The following is a 24,938-nucleotide window of genomic DNA, read 5'->3' as shown; positions in this document are numbered from 1 at the left end:
ATGATGTAGACTAGTCTGAACCGCACATGTATTCTAACATGCCCAATATTATTTTTTTTTTAGAAATATAGAATAAAGGATGAACTACATCACCAAATATCATTGAAATTATACATAATATGTTGATAACATACCGACACAAACGTATATGTAGCGTTACGTATACCACTCGGTGATTCACGAGGACTCGTGCAGTGAAGGTCAGCCAGTACGTATAAGGCCAAGGTTTTCACCACAATGCCTTATTAACGAGACGGTGACTTCAATAACATAGAAAAACTCCGAAATTTAAACATGACCGAATATATATCTGTCTGAGCTTGACTCCCCAGAAATAAATTTCATTTATCCAAAATCCAAAATATCTTACTTTTATGTTCAGTCGTAACCGCTTTTGATATCGTAAAAAGCAAACATAAACACATACATTTCTCAAAGTTTGCGGCAAAAGAAAAAAAAAGTAATTGAATATGGGTATTAAAATCTCAACATGTAAAAAAAAAAATCGAGTGCAAAAACGATGATCTGCAACTTTGCCGCCAACCCCAAATAAAATGAACGCATAGCTTTTAACTCCCAGAGCAAGATTTGGAATAACACACGCTGAACCCTTTGAAAGCTAAACTGGCGGGAAAAACAGAAAAATTCTTTGAAAGAATATGACGGAAAAGAAAAGTCCAATAGTTTAAGTTGAAGTTGATTATTTTTAAGATTATAATCTCATCGTCATTATGTGGCATGATGTTAATGCATATAACATTTATAAAGATTGACCCATAACATTAAACATGACAAAAACATTACTGGTTGATGCAAAAATGCCTAAAATATTGAAATAAGAAATATGGGATAAAGGGAAATAGCATGCAGACCTGGATTTTAATAACCCCATCAATACAATATAAAAGACACTTAAGTTAGAAAAAAATACATATATGCCAAAATAGACGCAGGTTTAGGTAGATTGCCAGTGCTTTGTGTCATGATCCGAAATTTAAGTTAACGCATAGAAAGGAATATAAAACCAGTGATTTACAGTCGAATGCAGTGGGCAGCTCTCCCTAGCAAAACAATGCTTTATTTTCTCATAACGAACGAAAAATGAAAAAATTCTCCACAATGAAAATAAAAGAATTGATATAATTTCCAAATTCATGTAGGAACATGCTTTTGTAAAATTTAAGTAGAAAAAAAATCGCTGAAAGCGTAAGGAATATTGAACAATGACAGCGCGTCTTTAGTCGTATTACTAGTGCGCAACCTAAAAGTTACGCACGGAACTCTGGGAAAGCATTGTTCTTAGTGACGTCACCCCTAGTGACCTCATTGTCACTTTGCGCCAAGTTGCAACAAGTTGACAAGCGGGAATCTTCTATATTAGATTAAGAATCATCGATGTTTAACCAGGCACAACCCTCGTAATCGTAAGTATATGCCAACCCTATATAATCTTGAAGAGATACAACGTTCAACGTGAGATAAACAGAGATATTTTGGTCTCTGAAAGTTAGATTATCATTAACTTGATTGAGCCTATAGGCCTAAGTCTATTTTTACTTCAAGTAAAGAAGGTGTTATTTTTGCAGTTTTAACTTTAACAGAAAAGAAAAGAAAATCAGTTTAATTTACCTGCATATTTTATTCAAAGAGGCTGACATTTCCGGCTTAGTGTTTAAAAACACGGATTGGTGTGTTGCTAATGGAGGAAGGTGAAACAAATCATTCAAAATGGACGATCTTTACGGTCTGATGACAGGCGCTTGTCGTATCTTGATTTTATTATCTCAAACGCTAAAATAAACATATTCAGATATTTAAACATTACGGACACCGACATCATAATACGCTAGAGAGTTTGTTCTATGTTCATACACTTCACCTTACTCCTTAGTATCGCAGCCACTAGGGTTCAATACTAACAGTAGCCTAGTCCACTGGTCCGAGACTACTTAGTAGATTTCAGCAAGAACTTGTCAATCACCTAACCTTTAAGTGTTCTTTTGGACTTGTTCAAAATTAAAGTTATATCATATGATTGATTAATTATCATAAAATAAGAATATTCCTTTTGGAAAACTCCTTAACATATCGATATCTTGCATGACAATGATCAGAATTTTCCTAAAACCTCACCATATCCGTATGACAGTAGTTGTTATGTCCTCTATAAAATCAATTACTTCGTTTTGCACTGAAAATGTTTCCTGTGAAGACATCTTGGCCTAGTTACATTGAAGAAGGACTAGCAAATTTATACATGTAATTTATTCAGCTGGTCCTGTACCAAGCAAAAATAGTTTAGTGTCAAACCCTGATTCACCCGTTTAGACTGTAACATTTATAAAACTCTGTAGCCAACCCCCAAGTAACATGTCTGCCTAGCGTAACCCCGAGAGCACTTTGAAATAAACACACACTGAATGTTTTTTTTTGTAAGCTAAGTCGGGTGAGTCCAATATTCAATATTAAAGTTAACATTTTAAAGACTATCACCATCAGAATATGGATGTTGATCAAAAATCTATAAAGATGAATTCCAGTGCCCATATTCATGAATCCGTTCTCATTCCGAAGTCATATTTTATGTTCTGATGATTAATTAAGCACAAAAACTTTGAATGAACTTTAAACGGAATGGTTCCAACGGATTTTTTGACTGTATCATATGATTTCGTTTTTCTAAGTGCTTGAAAAGAAAGTTGTCTTGAGCAAAGAATCCATTCTTCAGCATGAAAAGGGTTTAGAATACGGGCCAAGTACTATTAACATAAAAAATGTGGTTAATTCTAAAATGTCTGCAATAACAAACATTAAAATAAGATTTATGGGGCTAGGATAAAACAGTAAGATTTTTATCTCTTAAATATCATTGAAAAAATCTTAACCAGCAAAACAAAAATTGCCAGAATAGAAGCAAAAATACATAGAGTGCCGGTGCATTGTTGTATAATCAAAAATCAAAGCAAACAAACAGAATGTTACATCATGTCTTAGGCTTTTTACAATGATATTGAGACTTTCTTTTTTGCAACTAATGCGAAACCTCGAAGTTCCGCATTGAACTCTGGGAAAGCATTGTTCCTAGTGACGTCACCCATAGGAACCGCATTGTTACTTGTGCCAAACTGCAACAAGTTTACAAGCGGGAGTCTCTTAAAGTAACTACCGACATTTAACCAGGCACAAACGTCGTGATTGTAAGTAGATATGTTCGAGATACAGCGGTCATGGATTAATGTGAGGTAACTCGAACTATTCCAGTGACAGAGTCAGAAAACGATAATTATTCAGATACAATGCATCATCGTGCTAAACATAGAAGTATTCTCGAATTGCCCAAATGTATTCAAAATTTCAAGCAAATTACCTTTTTTTCATAGGAATTTTCTAGAATTTGTCTAATTATAGCGCTATTGAAACAAAAATTCACATTCTCGAAGATGCGTTTCTAAATAATGATCTGAAAATATTTTCATACATTTGTGTTAACTCGTTCTCGAGGCATGATAAGTTTTTCAGTTGAAACCGAATTTACTACGCCATTTCGAAAATAATGGCGATGAGAAGAACTCGCCATACTTTACAAATCATTCCACGGGGAAATATGAAAATATTGTCTGATACAATATCAATTATTTTCCTTTCATGCTGTCCAATTTCATTTCACTGTCCAAACAATTGGCTCCAGGAAAAGTTATTTTCTAAAATATAGAGATATGTTGGAAAACCGGGCAATTCGCGAATATTTCTTGCACGATGCTGTGGGCCTTCTAATATAATATTTATAAGCAAGACGCTTACCTTTTTTACAATTTTATTTAAAAGAAGTCTGTTTTATAAACGTGAAGACAATGATGTTTTAAATATCAACTTGAAAAAAATCGGATGGAGTTCTTACTTCTACGACAACTGACCGTAGGAGCTTCTTATTTAAGATTTATTGTCGCTAAAGCTTAACGTAAATCAAAGATCTTCAGGTAGTTACATAATAAGGACAACGACTATGATACTTTAAATTATGTTTTAACCTATCAAACAAACAAAACATAATCACCCAATGCCTTTTTACCCACCTTCGCACACTGGCTAAAACAATCAAAATATTTAGGGATTAGCTTCCTAGTTTGGTGACGTTTGGAGGTAATAAATCCAGTTGAGCATGTGTAAACAGAATAGATGGCTCAATTATACATATCACACAACATACCATCACACTACATACCATTACACTTCATACCAATACACTACATACCACCACACAGCATACCATCACACTACATACAATTACACTACATAACATCACACTATATAACATCACACTACATACCGTCACACTACATACCATTACACTACATACCATCACACAGCATACCATCATACTACATACCATCACACAGCATACCATCACACATCATACCATCACACTACATACCAATGCACAACATACAATCACACTACATACAATCACACTATATACCGTCACACTACATACCATTACACAACATACCATCATACAGCATACCATCACACTACATACCGTCACACTACATACCATTAAACTACATACCATCACACAGCATACCATCACACTACATACCGTCACACTACATACCATTACACTACACATCATCACTCTACCCACATCACCACACTACACATCATCACTCTACCCACACTATTACACTACACATCATCACACTACTAACACCATCACACTACACATCATCACACTACTTTCACCATCACACTACACATCATCACACTTCACATCACCACACTACACATCATCACACTACACATCATCACACTACACATCATCACTCTATCCCCATCACCACACTACACATCATCACTCTATCCACATCACCACACTACACATCATCTCACTACTTACACCATCACACTACACATCACCACACTACACATCATCACACTACACATCATCACACAACACATCATCACTACCCACATCACCACACTACACACCATCACTCTACCCACACTATTACACTACACATCGTCACAATACTTACACCATCACACTACACATCATCACACAACACATAATCACTCTACCCACATCACCACACTACACATCATCACTCTATCCACATCACCACACTACACATCATCACTCTACCCACATCACCACACTACACATCATCACTCTATCAACATCACCACACTACACATCATCTCACTACTTACACCATCACACTACACACCACCACACTACACATCATCACACTACACATCACCACACTACACATCATCACACAACACATCATCACTCTACCCACATCACCACACTACACATCATCACTCTATCCACATCACCACACTACACATCATCTCACTACTTACACCATCACACTACACATCACCACACTACACATAACCACACTACACATCATCACACTACACATCATCACACTACACATCACACTTCTCACACCATCACACTACACATCACCACACTACACATCACCACACTACACATCATCACACTACACATCATCACACTACACATCACCACACTACACATCATCACTCTATCCCCATCACCACACTACACATCATCACTCTACCCACATCACCACACTACACATCATCACACTACACACCATTACACTACACATCATCAGACTACACACCATTACACTACACATCATCAGACTACACACCATTACACTACACATCATCACACTTCACATCCCCACACTACACATCATCACACTACACATCACACTTCTCACACCATCACACTACACATCACCCCACTACACATCACCACACTACACATCATCCCTCTATCCCCATCACCACACTACACATCATCACCCCACCCACATCACCACACTACACATCATCACACTACCCACCATTACACTACACATCATCACACTACACATCACCACACTACACACCATTACACTACACATCATCACACTTCACATCCCCACACTACACATCATCACACTTAACAACACCACACTACACATCATCACACTACTCACACCATCCCACTATACATCATCACACCACACAGCATTACACTACACACCTTTACACTACGCAACATCACACTACACATTATCACACCACACACCATCACACTACACATCATCACACTACACAACATCACACTACGCATTATTACACTACACACCATTACACTACACAACATCACACTACGCATTATCACACTACACATTATCACACTACACATTATCACACTACACATTATCACACCACACAACATTACACTACACTACTTCACATTACGCATTATCACATTACACATCACCACATTACACACCGTCACACCACACAGCATCACACTTCACAAACCAAACTTTACATCATTACACTTTACATCATCACACTTTACATCATCACACTTTACATCATTACACTTTACATCATTACACTTTACATCATCACACTACACGTTATCACATTTCACACCATAGTACCACACCTATCACCCTTTGTTTTAGCACCCCTCCGCAGACACACTTATTCTACACATCATCACCACGTTTGCTGTATTATGTACCAACAATCTTTACACCTATATTCATCATATCACCATTTACATAATGATATGCTATAACCGAAAAAAATATCAACCCATACCGATAGCGCACTATCATCCTTCACACCATTCCAAATGATCACTCGCACACCATCATACTACGAAACACCAGCGCACACAATCATCATACACACATGGTGTCTAAATGCGGGAGGAAATCGGAGTATCCGGATAAAACCTATGGACATGTGACCTACTATACTCTACCTGAAAAATCAAACCCTAGCCGTTTTGGTATAAGGCAGGTGTGTTATCCACTACCCACCTGACCGACCAATCAATCAATCAATCAATCAATCAATCAATCAGTCAATCAACCAATCAATCGTAATTTCCCATTAGAAATCATTTGTGATATCCAATATAAAGAAACGGATGTCAAATGTTAACTATAGACATCAATGTATTGTATTCTTGCAATTATTTAACAAGTTATGATGTATCATCAGGCGAGCATCACTGACCTGTGGACTATCATAGCCATAAACAGTCGTAATATGTTAAGTGTATCCAGCACTAACAATAAACTTGACACTTATTGCAGAATCGTTATCCGAAGTCTATTACCAAGATGATGTCTGAAGAGGCCTTTCAGACATTGGTACATGATATATACTCAGAGGCCACACTGACCGCTTTGGATGCTATCGATGCAAGTAAGTAGTTATGGGAGATATAAACTGTTCAAGCGGCGCAAGGAGACGTTAACAATTGATTAATGAATTTAAAAGAGTTTGTTTTTATGACACGGACTAACGTTCGAGATCACGTGATCTTTGCTCGCGAGCTTTCGTATGTATTTTTATGGAAGTGTATACGTTGTCATTTATAAAGTTACAATGACAAAAAATCTCACTTTCACCAAAAAGGAATCTGTTGAGACGAAGATATTATTTGTCCAAAGCCGAGAAAAGATACAACGTTACTGAACATGAACGAGGCTTAACATGTATATGCTATATAAAAGATGAGAGGTTTGCTTTCACTTTGTGAATTTGTACTTTGCATCAGCATTATATTCTCTCAAGCATTAAAATTGTGCTTTATACTTAATTTCAATTGATAATTTACTATTGAGTCATATGCATCTCTTGGTGGTTTTTTTTGTGATTTTCATGGAAAAACATAGACCTAATATGATTATATATACATGTAATATCAAATTGAATTCTGCTGTCCCGATATTATTATTTTAAAACTCTATTAAATCAAACTGTGGATACAATTAAGTAATGGGCTGCTTTCAGATGGCAGCCATTGGTAATAAAGATAGCAAGTTGCCACAATAAATATATAATGCGATTGCAGGTTGCATTTCCCCTTAAGGTAGTTTACACTCACATGTCCTATACTTGCCATTTAAAACAGTTAACTAAATAATGCAAAAAGAGGAATAAATTATTTATTCATTTTGTTATTTTTTGAGTAAAATATCAATCGCGTAATCAAATTAATTTCACGCGAACAAATAATTCGGACAAACGAGAATTATTGTTCTCGAGAATAAATACAGAAAGTGATGGTTTAATTTAAAGACTGAATGTATTATCGTGAAGAGAAAAATGTTATGTCTACGGCAGACCATATTTATTGTTATGGCCTGCTTACTCAAATACTTGTAACTGTTCATCACTTTTTGTTTATATTTCTAACAGATGAAGCAGCTATGAAGGAAGCTGCAATGAAACAATCGGTACCAGTTGATGTGAAGTCAAACGTCAAAGCAGATATAGGTACATATTCATGTTTTAATTTGGGGTGTTGCTGTTTCAAAATATACACCCTCTTACCCAAGCCTGCTAAAAAAATCTGTTAATTAACGTATACTTGCTTTAATTGAATAACCGTTTTTTGAAGTTAAAAAGTATAATATGATTCAATCGAGCACTGTACAATGTATAAACCGGTCATCTTGTATGGAGTTAGCAAATCGTATTTATTGTTGTGAACTGCTTACTCAAATGCTTGTAACTGTTCAGCACTTTTTGTTTATATTTCTAACAGATGAAGCAGCTATGAAGGAAGCTGCAATGAAACAATCGGGACCAGTTGATGTGAAGTCAAAAGTCAAAACGGATAAAGGTACATATTCATGTTTTAATTCGGGTTGTTGCTGTTTCAAAACATACAAAGTTCAAACCCTCCTACCCAAGCCCGCTAAAACATTAGCTGATCAATGTTTATTTGCTTTAATGGAATAACCGTCTTTTGAAGTTAGAACGTATAATATGTTTCAACCGAGAACTGTACAATGTATAAACCGGTCAACTTGTATGGAGTTAAAAAATCGTATTTATTGTTGTGAACTGCTTACTCAAATGCTTGTATCTGTTCATCACTTTTTGTTTATATTTCTAACAGATGAAGCAGCTATGAATGAAGCTGCAATGAAACAATTAGGACCAGTTGATGTGAAGTCAAAAGTCAAAACCTTTCAGACAGATATAGGTACATATTCATGTTTTAATTTGGAGTGCTGCTGTTTCCAAATATACAACGTTCAAATCCTACTACACAAGCCCGCTCAAACGAAGTAGCTGATTAATGTATACTTACTCTAGTGGAATAGCCGTCGTCTATTGAAGTTAGAACGTATAATATGTTTCAACCGAGCACTGTACAATGTATAAACCGGTCATCTTGTATGGAGTTAGCAAATCGTATTTATTGTTGTGAACTGCTTACTCAAATACTTGTATCTGTTCAGCACTTTTCGTTTATATTTTCAATAGATGAAGCAGCAAAGAAATCAAAGAACGAACCTGCATTTAAACGATCACGGACAGTAAGAGTGAAACCAAAAGCAAAAACCTGTCGTGAGATAAATATAGGTACACAATTTTTGTTTGAATTTAAAATGTTGTTGTTTCCAAATAAACAACGTTAAAATCTTATTACCTTTAGCCCGTTTAAAATAATTAGCTGATCAATGTATACTTACTTCAATGGAATTACCGTCCTTGAAGTTAAAAAGTATTTATTGTTGTGACCTGCTTACTCAAATACCTGGATCTGTTCAGCACTTTTCGTTTTTATTTCCAACAGATGCAGCAGTAAAGAAATCAAAGAACGAAGCTGCAACGAAACAACCAGGACGGGTTGAAGTGAGGACAAAAGTCACAACAGACATAGGTACACATTTATGTTTGAATTTGTTCTTTTGAAGTTTTCTGTTTCCAAGCATACCTAGTTCAAACCCTTCCATGCAAGCATGCTCAAAAGAGTCAGTTGACCAACGCATACTTACATTCTTTAATGAAATAACCGGCTTTGAAGTTATAAAATGTATCATTACAAGAAAAGTATGATGTTGTTTATAAATTCTGTATAAATTATGACAATTTTGTGATTTAAAGATGATGTCGTTCCACGGGAAGAAGCAAGCTCAAGGCCAGGTTCAGCACTGTTAGCCGACAAGTGGGCCATAAAAGTCATCCGTCCAAATCCTTTCCGTAATGCATTTCGAATTACCTGTCTGCTGGAACTAGGTTTTATAGCAATCAGTTTTAAAATGTTTATAACTTACACTAAAAATATAGATATTTTCGTGGATTCTGTTGTTGAGTTATTATACACTTATTTATAATTTGAAGTCTTTTCCCACTGTTTATTACATATAAGTGCATATATATATGACAAGTCATAAAAGTAATCAAAACTGTTGCCATAAAATGAGTTACTGCAGATTCGTAAGCAATATTTATCATACCATATTCAATTTAAAGTGCAGGAATGTGTTCTTATTATAATATCTATGTCATACAAACAGTTTTAGTACGAGGAATTTGATGTTAACAAATATTTAGACGTCTTTTCGATTATTAACGAGAAATATGGAATTTGGTAGAAAAATGAGGATGTAGCGTGTTCTGTAAACCTTGTTTCATACCAATCATTTTTAAACTTAATTTTAGAATAAAAGACATCTTTAAAGGATTAATTAATTGTTAAACCGTTGTTCATCAAAAAAACAAAAATCTTATGTATACTACAAAAGCATTAATTTTAAAAGTCAGAAAGTAATGTTGGACATTAAAATAACATCTTTTGAGATCACACATATTTCCACTTTCAGTGGGAGGTTTTATACTTTAGGTGAACAGGAAAACATACAGTTTTAATATAAAAAAACCCCACAAATATCCAGATAAAATGCAGTGCACTTTTAAAAAGGAAAAAATTGTCTTTAGGTTTAGTTTTTGTGTCGGCTGCGAAAAGTTGGTGACACATAGGTATTGCTTAGTCGGCGTCGGCGTCGTCCGCACAGAGGTTTTCGTGCCGATCAAACTCAAATTTCTTACCAAAAGTGCTTGCTTGGGATTGCGTTTCAGGTCCAAAGGTCAAGGTCACTGTTACTATAAATAGAAAATCTGTTTTCGTGTGATAACTTTGGTTTCCTTGGGCCGATCAAACTCAAACTTCATGCAGTGCTAAGCATACATGAATTTTCAAATGTTATTGACAACACTAGCTGTTTAACATCATAAGCCACAAGTTTATTCATTTATTTATGGGAAACCATCCGACAAATCATACAAATTAAACTTGGAATTGAGACAATGAGTATCCATAGCAGTTTCTTTAAAACTCAGAGTATTCTTCTCAGAATAACAGATTATATAACAAAAAGATGCCATCCAAAAACATAATCTATGATTATTGCTTTCTTTTAACATCATTTCTTGAAATGAAAAGTGTATCTATTTCTTCATAATCTCCCAGCTTCCTGCGCAGCCGATGCATCCACTTCCGTGGAATTCTTGTTTAATCATATATGTTATGTAAACTATTGAATTGACTGTTTTTTCCCGAAATTGTACATCAGTTCGTGACGTATCCTTGACCAAAAGCTGGTTGAAATGTGCACCGCAAGAGGAGAATGAAGAACTTCGTCTGCGTAATGAAGAGCGTGCTCAAAAGTTTAGGGAACTTTTCTTCACACGATACATTGATCGTAAGCTTCTTGTTTAGAAGTTACCATTCACGTTTAATTACTTCATTTTTAGATGCTACTTTATTTTGAAATTCAACTGAAAAAGATCCAGTTCGGATTACGCTACACTAGGCCAAATTGTTCCGTTGTGTGATTTCCGATTATCAACCATGTGAAATCACCAGTTTACTTCATGAAAAAAAATTAAGTATTAACTTTATTTATATATTAGAAGGAATGCGTTCCAGGATTCATATAATTATGCATGATGATTTATAAAACTGAAACCCAATGATTAGAATACAATCACCTGTCTCTACGTGATTCACATACGTATTCTGTTGCATTAACTCATGTTCCCTTCATTATCTTCCAGAGAACTGCAATGCATTCAGATACAAACCTTCCAAATCAACTCTGGATGTGATTAACCAAGTAAGTCGGCATTTACAATTTATTTTATATCTCAATCTGCCCATATCCGTCCCGTCCCGTGAAACATCAAACACTGAAGCTAATTTTACATGTTGACGGGGGCATTCATGTCTTACAGACGTTTTCTAGTTTTGTTTTTAAAATCATTCAATTATTATTTGTTTAATTTAGTACAATTATAATTACAGATGAGGAATGCAAGATCACCAAAACCAGCGAGATCGTACGACAACATCAAAGTTGATATGCAGGACATCTTGCCAAATTTTCCTACTGAAGTCAAGGAAGTCCTAGTCCCACAGTGTTCTGGATCTGGAGAGGTAAAAAGTGTCACGCCTGATGACCAATATGCAAGAACCAAGAAGCAAAAGAAAAAGGGGATGAAGAGCAGATTCTTCTGTTGTTTCGGAAAATAGAAATGTAATGCATTGAAAACATCAAACATCAACAGTATACAATTTTCCGATGTAATTTTGAATAGGAATCTTTTAAATTGATCTCGCACAAAATCAAATGTTAATATCGGTATGGAATGTCATTCTGACATTTGCAATTTTCATGAGGAGAACATTTTTGTTGTTCTTGCAATTCGTGACAATAATCAGTTTTTTCCCGTCTATATTTTTAGCATCTGGTAAAATTGTTGATATTGATAATATGCATTGTTTGGGAAAAAAAGAAAAAGTAAATAATAGATATAGACAACTTTTGATAGGAATATAATATTATACAATATATCATTATACAATTTAACATTATACAATATAACATTATACAATATAACATTATACAATATATCATTATACAATTTAACATTATACAATGGAATATTAACTAATCATTTCTATAGTTGCAAAACAAGAGCAAAGTATTTTTTGAAATATTTATAGTGTATTGATCCAAGAATTCAAAAATAGGTAACGTTTATATTTAAAAAAAAAAGTTCTTTCGCAATAATTATAATATTTGGTACACTTGTTCTGACTGTCGTATATTTCCGGTTTTGTATGTTGTCCTTAAAGGAATGTTATTAAGAATCTTTCAATAACCCTTCTAGAAATTTTAACAACATGGAGGGCGGTAGTGAATTGTATTGCGTCACATCAACTTTGAGTGTTTTTACTTTCTTAACATCTTTTCAGTTTCCTCTAATAATAACTTAGCGAGTATTTTAGCCAAAATTAAACAAAATGTTGATAACGTTATGTATAGCTTGTATCATTCAGTTTTTGATCCCTGCTTACAGTGTGGCAAATCATATAAGTATCACATTAAAACTTCGTTTTTTACCAATATAACAGATAACAGATTTTTTTTCGCATCGATTAAAATAAGTATAGAAATTTAATAATAGAATAGAATCCTATTTTGGTACCGATCTCACTCAAAATCACAATATTTTAATAAGAATTTGACATATTCAATCTCGCATGTGCATTTTCAGTGTAAGAAAGAAAGAATTGGTTTAAAAAGAGATGGAATTAGTCCACTGACTTGGCATAGCAATATGGCATCATAAAATGGTACTTGTAATTCTTCCGCTATTAAAAAAAGGGATAACAGTTCTGAGTGTCAAATATGGTTCAAATACAAACATTCGATTAAGAATAGACAAATATGTTTTTAATATTAATGTTTCAGTTTTTTTGGAAATTTTAAGATTATGTATCATAATTACAAATGAATGTAAGCTTCCAACTATGCCTGTGTGAAATAAGAAGGTATTACATTTGTTGATATAAAATATATTTTTTACGTATGACAATGGTTAAACATACTGCTCCAACAAGTCAATATTTCTCTCATCAATCTGTTATATATTTTTATAGAAGATATCGGGTTTATTGAAAAGAAAAGCTCACATCTGATATTTGGCATCTTATTTAATTTACTAGTGTTCTATTTCTGGTTTTCTTAATTTTGAGGTTAATTTGGTATTTCCTGGGATGAATTACACTATTTTTAAATGGCTTATCAAATGAATAAATACATATCTTAATGGAAAAAAATTGCCCTCGAACTGTTTAGAATAATAATTCCATATGATAAAAGGACAACTGTTATTTACACAAACAAAAGCATATTGGTGTGTACATGGTATGCGATATGGCACTGTGTTCAGGATGTGGGGACAAAATATACGTGGATGTATGTCTAGGTCGAGTTATAATGGTATTGACTTTCCGGAAGGCATCGCGAAGATTTGGAAGTGTCTATGACATATGTGCAGGTTGAGAGATTATATTGATAAATCGTTTTGATATGGGTTGTCTGGGATGTGTAATATAAGTGTATTGTATCAAGGAAAGTGTTGATTCAGCCGCTTGCACTATGGGCCTGGCCAGTGTTTTTTTTTATCTGTAGGACAGTTAATTTTTTCAATGATCAATCCCTCTGATCTAGTCAATTTTCTTACCTAAAAATATTTATTTTGATAAAACGCACAATCCAACAAAAACAACTATGAAATTACTTTAATACAAGTAAACATATATTAAAGTTTAAAAAGGTGATGGACAATTGGTTGTGCTGCTTTGTATCAAATGGTCGTGTCCTAGGTGTGTTGCAAAGATTTAGTGTATCCAGGGTGTGCTGTGACATAGTGGGTCTGTTCAGTGCTTATCATAATGTTATTAGTTTGTCGTACAAGGTCGTGTCCAGGGTGTGATGTTAAGTTTTGACGTGTATTATGAAGTGTATCAAAGAGACGTGACTGTGTGCAGGATGTGTTATTCATTAACATTTTCACCGCAGGTTCCTCTACGATGAGCATTACCAGAAGAAATTGCGTTCAAAGGGCAATGGACGCAACAAGATCAGCGTCATTTCGAAGCAACTTCCACTGCCTCGAATAACATGAGGCAACCGTTAGAAGCAAGCATAAGACGTTAGGCTTTTCCAGGAATCTTGTTTGCACTGACGACAGACACTTAATATTGAAAATGAAAGGGAATACCTATAGATAGCTCAAAATAAACTATAAAATTTGGAATGTAAATACATGGATTGAACGGCATTGTTCAATGTTCATGTCTAGTGTGAACGCAGATATGTTACATGCATGGTATGTAACCGATTTGCGTTCAAACCAGGCATGACTATTGAAAATGCCGTTCATTTTTTCAATGATAATGCCTGGTATCAACCCTAATCGGTTACCAACATATTCATGTGTGTAATCGATTTGTATTCATACCCAGCATTCACGTTGGAAAATGCCATTTAAATCTTATGTGAGTGTGTCTGGTATATAATCTTAATACGTTCGAGGTGTGGCATATGTATGTAAATATGTTAGGTGTGAGTTATAAATATGTGGGTGGACCAAGGATGTTTGATAAATAAATGAGTGTGTACAAGATGTTTTATTTCGATATGAATGTTTGCCCAGGTTTTGCTATATTGATGAAAATGTGGCTTGAGTGTATTATATTGATGTGTGTGCGTCAAGGATGAGTAATACAGCTATGTGTGTTCAAGAGCATATTTAAGCGATGCATGTGGTCCTAGTTCAGGGTGTATGTCTATATTTATAGATATGAGTGTACCCAGGCTTGTTATACATATATATAAGGATGTTTTGACGGTATGTTGAAAAGTTTGGTTGTATCCAAAATGTGTTAAGATTTGTTCAGGATGTGTTATGGAGATGTTAGTGTAAACATGTGTGCCCTACATATGTTAGAATGTTTAAACGGTATGTTAAAAAAAGATCGACTGTGGTCAAAATGTGATAAAACGATGTGTGTCTAGGCTGTGTTATATAGAGGTGAGTTTGTCCAGGTGTGTCATACATATTCATGTATTTGGATGTTTTAACGGTATGTTGACAAGTTTGGTTGTGCCCAGAATGTGTTATAATAATGTAAGTACGTCCGAGATTTGTTTTATAGATGTGAGTGGGTCTAGGTGTGTCATATGTATTTAAATGTCTAACGATATGTTGAAAAGTTTGGTTGTGTTCAGAATGTGCTAAAATGATGTGTTCTATTGGTGTAAGTGTGTGCAGTTGTGTCATACATATGTTGGGATGATTAAGCGGTATGTTGAAATATTTGGTTGGTGTGTCCAGGATGTGTTTATAGATGTTGGTGTGTCCAGGATGTGTTTATAGATGTTGGTGTGTCCAGGATGTGTTTATAGATGTTGGTGTGTCCAGGATGTGTTTATAGATGTTGGTGTGTCCAGGATGTGTTTATAGATGTTGGTGTGTCCAGGATGTGTTTATAGATGTTGGTGTGTCCAGGATGTGTTTATAGATGTTGGTGTGTCCAGGATGTGTTTATAGATGTTGGTGTGTCCAGGATGTGTTTATAGATGTTGGTGTGTCCAGGATGTGTTTATAGATGTTGGTGTGTCCAGGATGTGTTTATAGATGTTGGTGTGTCCAGGATGTGTTTATAGATGTTGGTGTGTCCAGGATGTGTTTATAGATGTTGGTGTGTCCAGGATGTGTTTATAGATGTTGGTGTGTCCAGGATGTGTTTATAGATGTTGGTGTGTCCAGGATGTGTTTATAGATGTTGGTGTGTCCAGGATGTGTTTATAGATGTTGGTGTGTCCAGGATGTGTTTATAGATGTTGGTGTGTCCAGGATGTGTTTATAGATGTTGGTGTGTCCAGGATGTGTTTATAGATGTTGGTGTGTCCAGGATGTGTTTATAGATGTTAGTGTGTCCAGGATGTGTTTATAGATGTTGGTGTGTCCAGGATGTGTTTATAGATGTTAGTGTGTCCAGGATGTGTTTATAGATGTTGGTGTGTCCAGGATGTGATATATAAATGTGAGTAAGTATGTTGTATATAAATATCTAATTGCTTCCCGGTGGCTTATATATGTAATTGTGTCATGTTTAAGTAATAATTAAAAAATTTGGTCGGGCCAAACTTATTTTTATGGATATTATTGTGTCCAACGTTTTTTTTATAGAAGTGAATGTGTCCAAGCTGTATTTCGTTGATGTGAGGGTGACCAGGTTGTGAAATTGACGTAAGAGTATCTAGTATATTTATAGTTGTGAATGTGTTCAGGGTCTTTTACCATATTGCACGGCATTTTTCAATGTTCATGCCTCTATGAACGCACATCGGTTACATACATATTCCATGAAACTCGTCATGGTAGATATGTCTATAAGTGATTTCCGTTCATCCTGGCATGAACAATGGAAAGTGTTGTTCAATGCATACATTTACATCCTAAATTTTAAAGTTATTTTTGATATAGATACAGATATTCCCTTATTTTCGATATTGAAGTGCATGTGTCGTCAATGCAAAGCAGATTCAAGGAACAGCCTCACGTCACAAAAATGTTTGCTTTAAACGGTGTGTCTCATGTTATTCGAGGAGGAAAGGAAGGCTTCAATGACGCTGATCAACTTGCGTGCATCGCCCTATGCATGCAATTTCTTCTGGTTATACTCATTAAAGAGGAACTTGCAGTGGAAATGTTAGCATATATTGATGTGAATGTGTCCGGTGTGTTATATTGATGTGTGTCCAGAGTGTGTTTTATAGATGAGAGAATGTCAAGATTGTTATGTTGATGTTAGTATGAATGCGAATGTGTCTAGAATGTGCTTTAGTGTGTCCAGGATCATAAACATATCTACAAGGTATATCGTCAGAATGTTTTTCCTTACAGAATTCGAAAGAGATAGGATGCTTAAGGGGAACCCGTAGTCGAACATTTAACTGTTGTGTAATTTTTTTTATCGGAATTGGTAAAATTGAGTTAATTGTAAATTTACAAATGATCTTATATATGGTACACATATAATAAGTATATCAAACTATGTATATGTGGTGTGTATTTCGAGAATGTAATGGTGACGTGGGTATCTCCAAAATGCATTATATAGAAATGGGTGCGCACATTGTCTGCAGTAAAGATGTCGAGCCTTTTGTGTTATTGTTGATGTAGGCTGTGTCTATAGCGTATCTTCAAGATTTGTAAATGTGTAGAAATGTGGGTGTAGCCAGGATGTGTTATTGATATTTTTGGTCAAAGATCAAATAGCTTTTAGTTTTCCTTCAGTTGTTGAAATACCAATAATAAACAATACATACAGAGTTTGTTATAAGATAACGATATACAGTAGGTTACTGTGGCAATGAGTTATATTTTGTACAATTCATAAGTCTTGTAACTGCATGTATCATTTTTTTTTTATCTAATTTGCACTTAGATTATAGTTATTATATTCATAATGAGATGTAATATGGAACGTCGTTTAGTTTCAAAAGCATAATTGTATTTGGTTAAAGCTTTAAAAATCAGCTTTCTTAAAATTGTGTCTCAACAACAATAGCTAGCTTTAAATACACATATGTAGGATTGATGTACAACTTGATTCTGATCATTACTTTAAAGATCACACTGCTTCTACTCTACCATAGATGGTATTTTTACTTCAAGATGAAAAGAACGAGTTATAAAACCTTTCCTATGTGTATTGGCAATCCAATTAGTATATAAGTCATAAAGTTGTGTAAGGACTACATTCTTTTAAAGCAAGGCCTTAAAATAAAAAGTTCCTTTAAGATGTTGAGATTCTAGAAATATTGATGGGAGTATTATGTTCCTTTTACGTCATGCCTTTTTTTCCTTTTTATTTGAACCAACAAACTAAAACAAAAAGCTAAATTCTATAAATGCTTCATTAAAATTACTTCCTAATGTCAAAAAATAAAAAAATAAAACTTCTTTTATTGACCAAAACGTTTCGATATCAATTTTTAATCAGTCGATACAAATATACAAAGTTGATGTGACCAATATTAATGCACTATTGCTATTTTCTTTTTTCTTTTTGTAACAATAGATAAACAAAATTATTTCATGTTTCGAAAATTATGGAAAAGTCGATTCTTTTTCATTCGCGGAATGTTTGTCGTTCCGTGTATTTTTTTCTTTTCCGTTTGCAATAAATTATGTTCTTGCCGTCTCGAATATATGGTTTTGGTAAATTCTCATTCAGTTTTCATAGATTTTTTTAAGTAAATGACAATATTCAATAGTAGCATTCCTGAATTTTACAATTTTTTTTTTTTTATTATCTTGTCAAGATATTAGTAATTAAAACGATTGCATGATAATATGTTTGTATTTATGGTATTTGCCTGTTAACACTGTTTAAATTTTTAAAAAACTATTTAGTGTTTATGTTTTCAGATCATGAACCTACAATTTTCAAAAGTGTGTTCAATGTTTAATCCATTTATTTCTGTCTTTTTAATCACCGGACAACTTATGAGCTAAAATGATTTTAAGGCAGATTAAGTAAAAATTCGATTATTTTTGTCATGATTCCATACAAATCCAAATAACCTTCCACCATTATGTTTTGCTATTACATTAGAATTTATAAGCGCTATTTTTTTTTTTTTTTAATTCAAATTTAACATTTTTACCATGATGCTAATAATATTTTTATTGTTTGAAATCCTGTCTTAGCTTTGTTCACTTCGAGAAATGCGTTAAGTTCCCATTATAATTATCAATTATTTTATTTTGTACATGGCGTTTTTTTTTTATATTATTTGTTATACATCTAGTCTTGAAAGTTTTGTAATCTTACATATTTTGCTGTTGTTATTTTTTTTCATATTAATTGTCACACCTTACATGCTACTTTTGGAAAGGGTTAAACACCTTCTGCTCGTTTAAACCAAACCTATCGTACATTTCAATTTTTACTTTACTTTTCATGCATATACAATGTCTTTTTTTTATCTGATCTAGTCTTTTTATCAAATATTTATTGAAATTAAAATAGCAATTAAACATGTTTTTGGTATATTATATAACTGTTTACAACCAATTGTACAGTCTCCTATGCAAAAATAAAATATGATGCAAGCAATCGGATTATTTCTTTGTTTTGTTTGAAACACGTATTCAGGTATATAAACGTTTTATTACACATTTTTCCTGCAGTACTTTATGTTGATGACGGCTTATATTCTATCCTGATGTTTCCTCATATTCTGTTATTTTCTTCTTGACGTATTTGAGTTCGTGTTCTTTGTTGTTGACGCTGTGGTATCTATACCTTCTATTGGTCAATTGTAATGAATATTCGTTTATTTTATTTTATCATTGTGTGGTGTCCTCGTTTATTTAGTAATATCTAACTACGTCTGGAAGATATCAACCGGTCTAAAATGGAGAAGTACCTGTTTCTAATTAAATATGTATGGACTACCCCGGTTATCAAGTTTGGGTCTGGCCAGAGACATCGTACAACCATAAATCACATTTAGTAATATAAACAGTGAAATAATGTCTGGTAAACTGCAACCCTTTTTGATGGGTGAAAAGCAGTACCAGGGCTGCGATATTTCTATACACGGACACATAATATGTCTATTTCTTAAAGATGAAACAGGTAAACAGCATACATCACGACATAGGAGAATTGTTTGATTAAAATGTTAAATTCAAGACGGATGCTTACGTGCCTTGATGAAACATTTCAATTCTAAATTTTAAAATTATTCCAACCAGACGTCGTCAAACAAATACTATTCTATGTTGTTCGAATTAAAAGTCCTATAATGATATTGAATAATTACTTATGCTTGTATAGAAACAATTTGTATATGTTAGACAATGAAGACCTTATAAAGCTTTAAAAGAATCATCCATACATTACCCGTCTAAGAAAGTTCTGCTTATTAGTTCGTTTAAATAGTTTCTTATTCTTGTTCTCATTTCCTTTAAATACACTTTGTACTTTGGTATACCCACAGTGATCGTCCGTATATTTCAGTCCTTTGACTGATGTTCTGACACAGTTAGGCTCAATTTCATGTTGCAAACATGGTCTTTTTACATAGATTTAAAGTTTAAGAATGAATTTCAAACTATATACTAGTAATATGTTACACCTTTCATTCCTTCATAATTTATTATGATAAAAGTAAGCACAGAAAATAAGAACACATTAAAAGCATCAAGGAAAAAACAACGCGGCTGCTGCTAGAGGTAGAGTCGATATCTTCAGAAAGACAGATATTTCCCTGGAAATCAACAGCTCCTAAATTTTCAAGTGATTTTAAAATTTTCTGTAAGTCTGACGCGTAGTCTTCGACAAATGTCTGTGGATGACAACCGTATCTCAAACCCTGGTAGATTAAGACACATTGGCGGTCAATCACACGAAGAGAACTATCTGAAATGAGATAAGTTAGGTTTATTAGTACAAGTTGACCAGTTATCACCAACATTTTAAGTCCATATTTCATCTCAGTCATGTATAGCGAGATGAGGTTAGGGTAAAACAACACAGAACAAATATATAAAACAGCGTTAACACACTGAGGAGACACCAAACTTACATAATATATGGTATAAGTCAGAAATCTATAGCCATAAGTTAGCTGCATTATGGCTATAGATTGCGGACTTATGGCTTTAGATTGATGACTGATGACTTAAGGTTGCTGACTTATGGTTTTAGATTGCTGTCTTATGACTTTAGATTGCGAACTTATGACTTTAGTTTCCTAACTTATGACTTTTGGTTGCAGACTTATGTCTTTAGATTGCTGACTAACGGCTTAAGATTGATGACTTATGACTTTAGATTGCTGTTTTATGACTTTAGATTGCAGACTTATGACTTTAGATTGCTGACTTACGGCTTTAGATTGATGACTGATGACTTTAGATTGATGACTTATGACTTTAGATTGCGAACTTATGACTTGAGGTTGCGAACTTATGATTTTGGATTGGTGACTAATGACTTTAGATTGCTGACTTATGGATATATATTGCTGACTTATGGCTTTAGATTGCGGACTTGTGACTTTAGGTTGCTGACTTATGACTTGAGGTTGCTGCATTAGGGCTATAGATTGCTAACTAATGGCTATATATTGCTGACCGACGTTTGCCAATTGGTTGCTGACTTATGACTTCAGACTGCTCAACTATGACTTAAGAATGCTGAGTTATGACTTTAAAATGCTGACTTATGACAATTGGTTGCTGACTTATGACTTTTATTTACGGCGTTAGTACATTAGCCTGTGGGAGTTTTCTGTACCATTCCAGTACCTTAAATACAAGGTAATTATAACTTATTTCCACATCTGAATTTCAATGTTAATAGGGTCCATTTTTAAGATTTATCAGGGTTGTTTTTGGAAGACTATACAATAAATCTGGTGGATGTGGGGGTTGATCGAACTTCAATTCTAATATGAGTCACTTAGGTTTTTGATCCTTGTTATCTTGATCAATATTTCTTAGAAAGGACATTCTATACAAAATTAAAGTTACTGTTGCCATTATGAATACATGTGAGTATGTTATACATACTTGAAATGCCACTAAACATAGCGATATTGATTTTGCCGTTGTAGGCTCCACATCTGTACACCAAATCCCCGGAATCGGGGTTTGGCGGACACGTGATCAAGTCAATGTCATGCTCGTCGGTGGGTTCCACACAGTGTTTATTCCGAATACCTGGAATGAAAGTCAGGATAGGGTTCACCAGGTACCCCTCGGCTGAAGCATCGAGTTCTACATTGGTACAGTCCATACATCTGAGACCTGAAACAGGTTACAAGAACAAATGACATTATCAGGAAATATGATAACTGCTTGTGCCAAATATGTTTAAAAAGGGGAAAAAGTAACCAGTATGACACCCCAACTTAACAGTTATTTATGAATCGATGTCGGTCTTGAACTCCATAAAACTGTTTTAGATATGCTATATACTATAAAAGCCATATTGTAATTGTAATAAATACGGGATTGAAAATGATCATATATATGATAAGCTGGGTTTTTTTTTGTCAGGAGAAATGTTAAAGTAAACAAAAATTGCAACCATGATTTGTCTGACTAATGCATATTTAGAAATTACTGAATAAATATACCGGATGTTTGAACACAGGCCTGAACGGAATAGGTCAGTTTCAAAGTTACCATGGGCGAGGGTTCATATTGTTCCCGGGGTTTAATCAAATCCACGTTCATTTTGTCCGTTAAATGAAAATAAAATAACTGAATGTTTTTCTGGTAAACGCGTACAATATAACAAATCTTCTCCTGTGGCTTAAATAGGAAACTATTGGCTGCTACGTACCTGAATCGAACATAAGTAGTTGAATGTAAAAGTAGATCACACTATCAAAACTATATAACCAACTTTGAGATAAAGTTAGGCAATAATTAAATGAATTGTGTTTGCCAATGGCAAAGTTATATAAAGTAATTGCTTAACAGTGGTAAGGTACTTAACGTAACGCTCGCGTATACAGGCTGACCTCATGACCTCTAAAAATATTGCTCGGGGTCATTCAAGCATACACGTTTATATAATTGAAATGATATGCGACATTTCAACATCAAATTGTTTCATAAAATTTGTCATTTTTACAGATTGAGTTAGATTTTAACTGCGCTAAAAACATTAGGTTTGCAGTAGACATTTATGATTTGTTTACTCTATCCGTTAAACTGCGAACAACCTTATCTAGTTTTGTCATACTTAGTTAGTCATAGTACATGCCACCATTGTACTGAAGACAAACACTTGTTTATTTATTGTACTGCATCAGTTATACTGTAGAAAACCGTGATCAAGATTAGATATATTGTATTAGTTATTATGAATACATGCATGTATTTGATTTATTATACTATATCTGTAATACTTTAGACAAAAATAATATGTTTGTTTACTGTATGTGTTTATAGACATGTAAGTTCTTTGTCATCCAAGTTACTTTTCATTACTGATGTATTTTATAATTTCAAATGCATAATTGGATTAGACACAGGCTGCAGATTTTAATGCCAATTCCACCTCCTCTTGAAGCAGTCTATATTTTCGGGGTTTTGTTGTGCATAACTAAACTAATTTATCAGTATATATTAGCACAAAGTCAAGAAAATGAAAAACAAAGTTACTTTACATAATTATAAAATATATTGAACAACATCTGGGGACACCAAAAACATTCAAATATATATAAAGATAAGTAAACCTTTAAAAAAATATATCAATACAATACCTTGTACCTGTCTTGCTTTCTGAGTCAGGATGGCTATAAACACGCTCACCACAAGATGCCCCGTAATAGAGGTGTAAAGTATCATTGTTTTCCCAATCTTCTCAATAAGGATCCCTTGAGGGAAAGCTGCAGCTCTTCCTTGGACGAATTCTAATTATACATCTAAAGTTTACAGTTCTACCTTTAGCGAGTTCCTTACGTTAATTGCCTTGTCCTAAACTACAGTTCTGCCTTGCATACTTCCACTACACATACGTAGTTAATGCTACTGTTTAGGACAAGTATTTGGTGTAAGGAGAGTGTCAATAAACGTAGCTATATTTGAGAAAGTACGTATTTGTAAGGGCGACGGTGATTGGCCAGCATAACAACAACTGATTTGGTTGGCTACACTGACAGACATTTTCGGTCGTTGTTCTTGATTTCCGGTTAACTGTAGTAATAATTCCTAATTGTGAATAAGTTTATAAGCGATAGAAATTATTACGGTTTTCTAGAACGTACCTCACTTGATTGGTAAAGTATCAACTTCAAGGTAATTCCCAACACCTTTATCCATCTATTAGCAGTCATTATGATCAATGAAAGCCAAGCCTTATGAAAGTTGCTTTAAATTAAACTATGATCATCCATGATTGGATGTATTTATAATAAATTCTACAAAAACGTATATAATCTTTTATGATTTATGCAATACTTTTAGTAGAAACATTTATTTAATAAAATGTTTATTAAGACATGACAAAACGAAAGAACATTTTATGAAGCTATAAATCACAACTATGTATAGGAACATTTAATGCACCTAAAACGCATTAATAAAGACGTGCTTTAGATATTTAATAAAGATAAGTCAATAAGTCAAAACATAAATCACTATGAAGGTAAGCCGACACGTCACAATAAAAATCGTTACATCAAATATCAAAC

General features: G+C 34.0%; 2 protein-coding genes and 1 long non-coding RNA gene across 4 annotated transcripts; 2 read left to right on the top strand and 1 right to left on the bottom strand.

Moving 5' to 3' along the window:
• Positions 1-1,337: 1,337 nt before the first annotated feature.
• LOC110443622 lies at positions 1,338-8,286 on the top strand. Of its 2 annotated transcripts, none has more exons than XR_002462134.1 (3): positions 1,338-1,424; positions 7,143-7,254; positions 8,254-8,286. It is a non-coding gene; the product is annotated as an uncharacterized LOC110443622 (long non-coding RNA). The 2 variants fall into 2 exon arrangements; XR_002462135.1 differs by lacking the exon at positions 1,338-1,424 and adding an exon at positions 3,110-3,197.
• Positions 8,281-12,597, top strand: LOC110443621. Its single transcript, XM_021487955.1, has 9 exons — positions 8,281-8,331; positions 8,603-8,680; positions 8,960-9,046; positions 9,331-9,429; positions 9,644-9,730; positions 9,955-10,050; positions 11,424-11,552; positions 11,908-11,966; positions 12,155-12,597. The coding sequence occupies exons 2-9, from the start codon at positions 8,614-8,616 to the stop codon at positions 12,380-12,382; spliced, it is 852 nt and encodes a 283-aa protein (XP_021343630.1). The 5' UTR covers positions 8,281-8,331; positions 8,603-8,613; the 3' UTR covers positions 12,383-12,597.
• Positions 12,598-20,053: 7,456 nt separating this feature from the next.
• LOC110443608 lies at positions 20,054-24,516 on the bottom strand. The gene is made up of 3 exons (XM_021487917.1): positions 24,009-24,516; positions 22,300-22,536; positions 20,054-21,145 (listed from the first exon to the last, which is right to left on the bottom strand). Exons 1-3 carry the CDS (start codon positions 24,091-24,093, stop codon positions 20,883-20,885), a joined length of 585 nt encoding a protein of 194 aa, XP_021343592.1. The 5' UTR covers positions 24,094-24,516; the 3' UTR covers positions 20,054-20,882.
• Positions 24,517-24,938: the final 422 nt, after the last annotated feature.

Source organism: Mizuhopecten yessoensis, unplaced genomic scaffold, assembly GCF_002113885.1.
Source record: "Mizuhopecten yessoensis strain PY_sf001 unplaced genomic scaffold, ASM211388v2 scaffold716353, whole genome shotgun sequence".
Classification (NCBI taxonomy): domain Eukaryota; kingdom Metazoa; phylum Mollusca; class Bivalvia; order Pectinida; family Pectinidae; genus Mizuhopecten; species Mizuhopecten yessoensis.
The sequence above is the reverse complement of the archived record's forward strand: the minus strand, read 5'-3'. Positions and strand labels throughout refer to the sequence as shown.